Below are 10,235 nucleotides of genomic sequence, written 5' to 3'. Positions count from 1 at the left end.
ACACACACACACACACACACACACACACACACACACACACACACACAAAACCAATATCAATAAACATATGACTTTAAAATAAAGTTAACAGAAGATTAACTTCTAACTACAATAGAGACTATGCTTATCTCTTTAGCTGTATGTGTAAATGGAATGTTGTGGAAATGTTCCCTCCATGCACCAGCTGGCCTGTCCTCTTTTTCTTTTCCCTTGGTCTTGGCCACTCATGGAAGGAGGATTAATAAGGAACCATCAACTATTAAAAACACACACACACAAACAAATATTACAAATGAAGACGTTAAAAACCACTTAACGGTCTCACTAATAATGCTAACATTTAAAAAATATATTTGTTTTTTATTTTATGTGTATGAGTGTTCTTCTGCCTGTAAGTATGTATGTATAAGCCACCTGGTGCCTATAGAGGCCAGAAAAGGAATTAGATTTTCTGGAACTGGAGTTACAGGTATTTGTGTGATGACTTATGGGTAGTGGGAACTGAACCCAAGTAGAATAGCAAGTATTATCAACAACTGACCAATTGCTCCAGCCCAAAGTACAGTATTTTAAAATAGACATTAAACAGAAAAAGAGCATAAAAATGTATCAAATTCTAAAACCAGGATCTTCTAGGACATTAAGAAATGCCTTTCTGTTGGGTGTTGGTAGTACATGCTTAAAATCCTAACAATCGGAAGGCAGAGGCAGGTACAGCTCTTGTGAGTTTGAGGTCACTTTGGTCTACAGAGCAAGTTCCAGGACAGCCAAGGCTACAGAGAAATCCTGTCTTGAAAAACAAAACAAAAGAAAAGAAAAAACAAAACAAAACAAAAAAACAGAAAGAAGAAACACCTTTATATTCTTTTTTATTTTTATATTTAAGATTTAAATGAGTTTCTGTCTGTGATTGGGTATATGCATACGTGTGGAAGGAGGCTAGTGACTTCTACACAGGCAGTTGTAATATGCCCAACATGGGTGCTGGGAATTAAATGAGGTTCTGTACAATACGGCTCTCTTAACCACTGAGCCATCTCTCTAGCACCAATAAACTTCTTTCTTAACCTTTAGTACACTGTCTATAGTTTGATTTTAAAACAATTCTAAAATACTTATTAAACTGTCAAAAATAACTCTCAAATCTCAAGATTTTAATAAATTAACCTAACCTTAATGCTTATACAAAACTAGTCTAAAAATCAAGTGCTTATAATTCTCTACTCCCTTTGAAATAAATACAACCCATCCTGAGGAGAAAGTGTCTACCTATTCCACAAAGTACTTTTCTTATATTAATTTATTTATATCTACATGTAACAAGAAGTACTCCAGGGTTGGGTCTGGTGGTTCCATCCTCACTATCTCAACACTGGAGGTTGAGGCAAAAGGACTGCCATGACTTGAGGCCAGCTTGGGCAGTGCTCCGGTAAGCCCACCACAGCTGGATCCTTAGAACCACATGATTGGATGTGAGAGAACAGGAGAGATGGAGAGAACTGGCTGCACTAAGTTGTTCTCTGACCTCCACGTGTACATGGTGGCACACATGCCCCAACAGCAATGACTACAAAGTGCTCTCTAGGGTAATAATGACAGATAACCCTTGTATGCACAGAACTGAGACTCTAGTTGACAAAACAGCACCATAGGCTGGTGATGCAGCCCAACGGCAAAGCATCTGCTTAGTGTGTACCATGCTCGGGATTCAATACTCAGAACCACACCAAAAAAAAGAAAAAAAAAAAAAAAGAAAGAAAGAAAGAGAGAAAGAAAGAAAGAGAGAGAGAGAGAGAAAGAGAGAAAGAGAAAGAGAGAGAAAGAAAGAAAGAGAAAGAAAGAGAGAGAGAGAAAGAAAGAAAGAAGAGAGAGAGAGAGAGGGGGGCTTGTAAGTAAGAAAGGAAAGAAGCATAAAAACTATATTTTTAATTCAAACGATTAATGAGGAAAATCTGTTTTACATGTTGCAAAATTTAATAATCAAAGTGTTTCATGAAAGTCAATACAAATTTTAACATATTATATGATTTTCTACATAGCATCACTGATTCTGAAAATCTCTTTCCAGCAGTCTTTGATAACTATTTATATAATGACACACATGCAGGCACACAGCAAAACCATCCAAAGATGATGATTTGAAAAGTAGATGTCTAACTAAAACTGTGAAACAGACATACATCACTTTCTTTGAAAGGTGCTAGACCACAATCCCCTTAAGATAGTCAAGGCATCAAACATTCCTGTTATCTTACAAGTCTAGGTTAAAACACTTAAAATAAAATGAATTAAATTAATTAAAGAAATAAAAATAAAAGACAATTAACTAAAAAATACAAAAATCACCATGAGATAAATACTTGGTCACAATATTCTTCACTGCTTGATAACACAATCTGAGTTTTAGTAGAGACTTCTCATACACACACACACACACACACACACACACACACACACAGGTAAGGGTTTTACCCACCAGGAAATTTTTTCTATGCCAAAAGTGGTAATTACTATGCATTTGAAATTCACATTAAAGGGATGATCTCACACTTAACAAAGTATCCTTCCTCTTATATTTAACTTCATCTTCACTAAACCTTACTCCATTAGTAACTATGAATTTTAGCACTTCACATATCATGAATTGCTTTCAGGAGATAAATCTTAGTTTACTGCCATTTTAATATTTCTCAAGTTCCCATGTACTAAGTTCAAGCAAAAACTCTATTAAAAAGTAGCAAGCTACTTAATGGAGAAGACAGATACCCACACAAGATTTAAAACAGACCAAAGCTTACCTCCCCATGTACTTGCTACCTGAGGAGCAGCTGGCATCGTATGGACAGATGGATGAAAAGTTGGCTGCTGCAAATCAAGCAGGTCATTTGGCAGCTTAGATGTGCTAGGAAAATATTTTGGAAAGCAGTTTTATTTCTAGATGAACTCTGCTGTGTTAATTTGTCTCCTACCCCCTTTACTCAAAAAAAAAAAAAAAAAAAAAAAAAAAAAAAAAAGCAAAATGCTTCAATGTAAGCCTAAAAAAATAAGTAATTCTACCAAGGTAACAATGCATGCTCCTCATTTAACATAATTCTAAGGAGGCCCAGAAAAATACTTGAGCACCACGTCTTAAATTTCTATTGAATTTGAGTAACAATACCTTTTCTGGAAAGACTCAATGAGGTTCCCAAGAAAATAGCCATTCCCTTACATTATATTCCAATTAATAATTAGTAATTTAAGCAGGTTGTGGTGACACACGCCTATAATCCCAGTGCTCAGGGAGGCAGAGGCAGACAGATCTCTTTGAGTTCAAGGTCAGCCTGCCTCGTCTACAAAGTGAGTATAGGACAGCCAAGGCTACACAAAGAAACTCTGTCTCGAAAATATCAATCAATCAAATTAGTAATTTAGCCATATTCCATTTCCTAAGCATACAAATATAATCTTTTTATTTTACATTTAGATAGTATATTAATTGTATTTACTACACCCTTTCTATTAATTTGTAATTACAAAATCACAAACGAAAGCAAACTCACAGAATCTAAAGCACATGATTTGAACATGCTCTTTTACTAAATACTTAGACATCCTTAGTCCCCACTGCACCTGTTAGATGAACTAGGGGTAGAAAATATGTCGATGGCTGGAGCAGTCATTATTCCCCCTGCTGATGTGGACACAGGAGAGGCTGCAGTTGTTAAAGAGGTATGTGGTTTCTTTGCAAGTTCTTTTAGACGCTGTTCCTGTTGAAAAAGAAAGTTTAACGCATCTAAAACTAGAGCTGTTGGTACAGACTCTAAAAAAGGACATTTTCTAATTCTGCTGTAACAGATGAAAGGTGCTCCCTGACTTTTCACCAAGCATTCTGGTGAGTATGAAACTGAGTTTCAGCCTGTAGGATTGCTACACATTTAAAAACCCAAGTGTGGCTAGAGGTTCATTTACATGATTCCCTTCTACTTGATGTTCCAAAAAGAAGGCCCACACTTAACTTACCTTTAATGCTTTTAAGCGAGCCTGTTCTTCCTCCAATGCTGCCTGCTTTTCCCTTTCATCCACTTTGGTCAGAGATAGGCCAGTGCTTGCCAAAGAAGAGACTGCATTGGAAAGTGTTGTAGCCCTAGGGTGAGAGGATAAAAGTAATCCGGCTCTGTGCTAAGCACGTCTTATCTATAACACAGATAAAATGAAGTGGATCTGCTTTTGAGAAATAATGAGTTTATGGACTTAAAATTAGTACATCAGATAGAATCTTCTCCCCAGTGACCTAGAAAATTCCAACAATTTTAACACGGTACACTGAAATGCAAATCTGTGGCTTTTAGAGTTAGACTCTAGAAAAAATTACAACACTGGCACACACGGTCTCTCCCGAGACACAGAAGCAACATTCTTAGAAGAGTCCTAATGGAAAACAACAAAACTGATTCAGTTTCTCAGAGACAGCTCCTATACCAATTAACACCCGGGCTTTTGACAGCTATACCACAGTAACACTGAAGCTTGATAACCAACACTAAATCTCTACAATAACACTCAAAAGCTATCCAGTGATGTCAGGCTCCTTAAAAAGGAATACTGACTTCAATAAGTCATCAGGCTATGTGGCACCTCCTTTCTATATGCTTGCTACCTTTCTGACAAATCAGAATTCTCTTTTCAAATCTATTACATATGCACAACTAGCCATCTACTTCCCACTTTGTAAAGATTCATCCATACTAAACCATGAACCAAAATTAAATTTTAGGATAAAGAAATACACCTGGCCTCAATTTATCTTCCTTTTTCCACATACTACACACTTGGGCAGGGACTTCTCTGTGATTACTACTTCTCTAATTACTACTGTAAATACATAAAGTAGCAAAAACTAATCTAATTTATGTAAAATCAGTATTATAAATAAGCCAAGGAGAAGACAATGGAAGTCAAATAATTCTGACAGAAATAAAGAAGCCAATCATATCAAGATACGTATCTGAGGGTAATCAGTATACCTAAACCATGCGATTGATTTTTTAAATTACTTTCCTATAACCAACTGGGCTGTAACATCTTGAAAATTACAGTACTTCGAAAAACCTACTCTAAAATAAAAATACTGCACAAAATATTACTTAAAAATTCACTAGTGGCTGTTCCACTTTGGGTGGGGTGGGGTGGGAGAAACGTGCCTGCAGAGCAGAAGTCTTTCAGCGTAGCCCAGAATTGGCCTTAACTTCAATAGAGCTCAAGCTAGATTCAAAGTTGACTTCCTACTGCTTCACCTTTCCCAGTTCTGGGATTATAGGTAAGAGCCACAGTATCTGACATTGTTTAAATTGTCTACAGGACAGAAGTCACCAAAAAAAAAAATAAATAAATAAATAAAAATAAAAAAAAAAAAAAATAAAAAAAAATATATATATATATATTTCACAGATTAAAAAAAAAAACACTAACAAATAGGAACCAAGGGAGGATACTTAACTCCCACTCATAAGTAGAAATAGAATATAGACACAGCTGAAGTGTTGAAGAGAGGAAACAGAGTAAGAGAGCATGGAGAGAAATGAGGGTCGATATTAGACCTGGGGAGAGCACATGGGGGTGGGGATGGGGGTGGGGGACAGAGGGTTTGCAGAGAGAAGAGAAACCCTGGGCAGGGACTTCTCTGTGACAAGCTGGAGACCTATGACAGGGTAGGCTCCTGGGAGAATATGAGGGTGACTCTATCTGAAGCTCCTAGTAACAGGGGTCATGGAGACTGAAAAGGCTACCCTATGACTAACATGAGACTCACCCCATGCAAGACAGTGAACCCTGACATGATTATTAATGATACTCTGCTATGCTTGCAGCCGCTAGCCTAGCATAGCTGTCCTCTGAGTGACTCCACCCAGCACATAATGGAAACAGATGGGGGAGCACAGGGAGTCTTGTGGAAGAATGGGGGAAAGACAGAATGACCCAGAGGGGACAGGCGTTCCCAAAGAAGACCAACAGAGCCAACTAACTAGGACCCAAGGGGGCCTGTGGAGACTGAAGCACCAACCAAGGACCATGCATTGATTGGACCTAGACCCCCTACACAGATGTAGCCGATAAGCAGCTTGTCCTCATATGGGTTCCCTAGTAAGGGCAATGGGGCTAACTGAAACAAACTCTGCTGCCTGCTTTGGATCACCTTCCCCTGGCAGTGCTACCTCACCAGGCCACAGGGGAAGTGGTTGCACTCAGTCCAGATGTGACTTGATATGCTGAAATAAGCGGGTGTATGGGGGCTCCCCTTCTCCGAGGAGGTGAGGAGGGGGATAGGAGAAACAGGAAGAGGAGGTAGACAGGGAGAGAGGAGGAAGCTATGACAGAGATGTAAAATGAATTTTAAAAAAAGGAGAAAAAGTAAAATTAAAAAAATAAATAAAAGATCTTGGGGAGAGAAACAAAGGAAAAGTCTCACTGTATACTTTATATATTATTTTAAATAGATAAAATCTTTATAAGAAAACAATTACTCAGGCAATTACTAAAACCAACCAAAATTGTATTAAAGTATCAAAACAAGATAATTTCTGTTATTTTAAATTTGTTTGGTAAACTGGGGATAAGCTCAAAACTTGAATTGATTAAAATAGGAGATGACAATCAATCTCATCAAAGGGCATAAAAATTGAAATATGATGTCAGATATTCTAGGCTTGAATCCTAGTATTACTACAGTATCTACTGTGGGGTATTTTAAGGTCTGAGTAAATTAATACAAAATTACCCTTTAATTTTGAAGCAACATACACACTAAACTATGATGTTTATGGTTAAGTTTTAATATTGAAGCCACAATTCCCAACCAAAGCTTCACTGTTATCATTATAAAATACATCAGCACTTGCTGATATCAGGAACTAAACAAGAACTGAAATGCATTAACCCCATGGAATCTTGTTACTAATTCTAATTACTAATGAAGATGTCACTCATATTAATTTAAACCTACCTTATAGATAACTAAGTCAAAATAGAGAAACAACTTGGAACTTGAGCTGTTTTCATATACTCCTTCCACAAAAAAAAAAAAAAAAAAAAAAAAAGTACCTGCTTGCAGCTGTGGAATCTTTGATTTTCTTCCCTTCCAAGGAAGCTAAATGTTGTTCTAAAGCATCAAGAAGACTGCTAGGGGCCTGAAAGTATTCAAATATTAAGAATTTCATAAACATTACACCATTTGACAAAATAAATAAATCAGACATCATCTCATGATAGCAATAAAAACATATTCCTCATGTACTAATTGCAGGTGGGCATTTTTCTAACTACTGAAATTATAATCTTTTATTATTACCATTATAATTATTACTAGTTGAAGTTCCTAATAAGCATCACCAAAAATATAAGAAACGAAGATAAGTGTGAAACCTAAGAATCTCACAGAACCTAAAATATTGAAATATTTAATACATGTAAACTTTCAGTAAAAACATTATTGAGAATACAGCAGCTGTGTATTTTAGTTTGCATATAAACTGACGGGTTCCAGGTCTGGCAAAAGGGTTCTTCAGTGAGTAAACACACTTGCAGTGTAACCAGAGCTGACACTTGGGAACAATCCTCTGACTGCGACCATGTGCTGTGGCATATGCTTGCCTGCAGTCACAAATGCAGCACACGTAACTCCAGGGGACTCAAGGCCCTTTCCTGGTCTCCCCGGGCACACATGGCATATATTCATATAGACATATATGAATAAAACAAAATTTTCTTAAAAATAAACTATCAAATGACCCAGCTATAATACTAAATCAACATACCAGAGACACTTGTTGTTTGTGTTTATTTATTAACTGCTACCAGTAACTATGGTATAGCACCTATCTCGAGCTCTGTCAATACATGAATAAATTTTAAAACATGCAGTATATAAACAGTGAAATTTTACTCAATTGTTGTGAAATGAAATCATGATACTGTCAGGATACCATCAAGTTAAAGGAAGCCAGACTCAAATACTATGTTTTCAGCCATATGTGTATCTTTATATTTAAGAATTATGCATGTGTATCTTTAAAACTAAATAATTCCTAGAGGAAGAAGAGAAGCTTGCAGGACTCATGAATATTAGAGGTTTACAAGGTCCCTCCCCAGGACTATGTAACTATTTAATATCTATCAGGAAAAAGGAGACTCTAAGAAGAAACTGCCTCAAAGCTTGATAAGAAACTTGACAGGTGCAGTTTTTGCAGGTCATTACCCATGTGGGGTGGGCTTCTCCACAGTGCAACTGTCATGGTGTAGAAGTAGAAAGGCTCACCAGAGTAAGAGATCAGCTGACCATTCATTGTATATATCATGTTAAAAAGCTTTTCAGCAATGCACTAGAACATTCAAACTATGAGGAAAACCGAAATACTCTCAGTAGGTGTCACTACAACAACACTCATCTTGGCAGTGCGGCGCACGTGACGGTGAACACATGCTCTAACTCTCTACTCACCTGTGAAAGATCTGGAATATCTCCTCTGTCAATCCCAACTTGCTGCAACAAGAAAGGCTACATTTAACATACAAAATTATAAACAACATGAACATTACCTCTTCTATGTGACATATAGTAACACTGGAGAGGGAGGGAGGGAGGGAGGAAGAGAAGGGAGGGAGGGAGGAAAGGAGGGAGGGAGGGAGGGAGGGAGGAAGGAAGGAAGGAAGGAAGGAAGGAAGGAAGGAAGGAAGGAAGGAAATCTAAACCAGGCACAGTGGCACATGACTGTAATCCCAGCACTCAGCAAGGCAGAGGCAGGCGGATCGCTCTGAGTTCAAGGAAAGCCAAGGCTACACAGAGAAACCCTGTCTCAAACCCCACCCCCAGAGCGAGGGGGGCGGGAGAAGTAGGAGGGAGGGAAGGAAGAACCTAATGACACCAACCTGCCTTAAACCAATTTTCTTTTCATTAAAAAAAAGTTCACAGGGGTCTTTTCTGAAACTGATACTCCAGCCAAGGACCACTCATAGTGATGGCCTGGAACCCCTGCACAGAGGTAGCCCATGGCAGTTCAGTATCCAAATGGCCTCCATAGTAATGGGGACAGGGACTGTCTCTGACATGAACTGATTGGCCTGCCCTTTGATCACCTCCCCCTGAGGGGGGGAGCAGCCTTACCCAGGCCACAGAGGAAGACAATGCAGCCACTCCTGATGAGACCTGATAGACTAGGGTCAGAGGGAAAGGGGAAGAGGACCTCCCTTTTCAGCGGACTGGGAGAGGGACACAGGTGGAGAAGAAAGAGGGTGGGATTGGGAGGAGAGGGAGGGAGGGAGGGAGGTACAAGGGGGATACAAAGTGAATAAACTGTAATTAATAGAAATAATTAAATAATAATAAAAAAGATAAAAATTACAGAAAAAAAGTTTCCCCTGACAACTTAAAACCTACTATTTGGGAGACAGTGAGATGGCTCAGCAGAGAAAGGCACTTTGTTGTAAACCCCGGGAAGATAGGTTTGATCCGTGGGAATCACATGATAAAAAAAGAACTGACCCCCACTGCGTTGTTTTCTGACCTCAACACAAATGCCATAGCACTCAAGTGGCCCAAACACAAATAAAATACACATATTTTAAAAACCTGTTCTAGGTTTTTCATAAATGTCAAGTGATATTTAACCAGGATATAACTACCTCCACAAAACCTCAACATATTCTTCATGGTGTTGAGGCATTAGATAACTGCCAACAAAAGCAATTACAAATACAAATATCTTCCTATGTATTTGAGGGCTTAAATTAGAAACCTGTATTTCTCCCCTGACTATGTTTTATTTTCTAATCCTAGTCCTCTTTTTCTCAACTTTTAAGAGTTTCAGAATAAAGTCAGTAAAAAGTCTTAACTCATTCATATTTAGATACTAACAGCTCATCCCTCAGACTGAGACAACTGCTCCCTTAGAACACATTCCAAGAGATTACTGTTCCTTTATTTTAAGAACTAAAACCTTTAATAACACTGCAAGCCCAAAGACAGTCTCAGAACATTTTACAGCAGAATCTATCATATATTTTAGATCACATGAACAGATAATACATTCCATTGGTGTCAAACCTGCAACCTTAACTACGGGCTTCAAATGCATGACAATAACTGTAGCCACCAAATACAAAGAATAAGAGATCATAAAGGAAAGTCAACAAATTAAACCTTACTGAATAACAGTACCATAAACCCTGCCTGCTTAAAGTTTTAATATGTGACTAGTACT

General features: G+C 37.9%; 1 protein-coding gene across 12 annotated transcripts in view; it reads right to left on the bottom strand.

Moving 5' to 3' along the window:
• The window catches only part of Picalm (phosphatidylinositol binding clathrin assembly protein), an 82,379-nt gene that overhangs the window by 28,392 nt on the left and 43,752 nt on the right, over positions 1-10,235 (bottom strand). For all 12 annotated transcript variants that reach the window (XM_055623103.1, XM_055623111.1, XM_055623106.1 and 9 more), the window contains exons 8-12: positions 8,477-8,518; positions 7,081-7,166; positions 4,003-4,126; positions 3,613-3,749; positions 2,799-2,902 (exon numbers count right to left, since the gene is read on the bottom strand). In XM_055623103.1, coding sequence (XP_055479078.1) covers positions 2,799-2,902; positions 3,613-3,749; positions 4,003-4,126; positions 7,081-7,166; positions 8,477-8,518 — 493 coding nt within the window. The remainder of the gene's footprint in view (positions 1-2,798; positions 2,903-3,612; positions 3,750-4,002; positions 4,127-7,080; positions 7,167-8,476; positions 8,519-10,235) is intronic.

The sequence above is a fragment of the Psammomys obesus genome, unplaced genomic scaffold, assembly GCF_907164565.1.
Source record: "Psammomys obesus unplaced genomic scaffold, mPsaObe1.curated_primary_1811, whole genome shotgun sequence".
Classification (NCBI taxonomy): Eukaryota; Metazoa; Chordata; class Mammalia; order Rodentia; family Muridae; genus Psammomys; species Psammomys obesus.
Note: the sequence above shows the minus strand (reverse complement) of the source record. Positions and strands in the feature narration are given on the sequence as shown.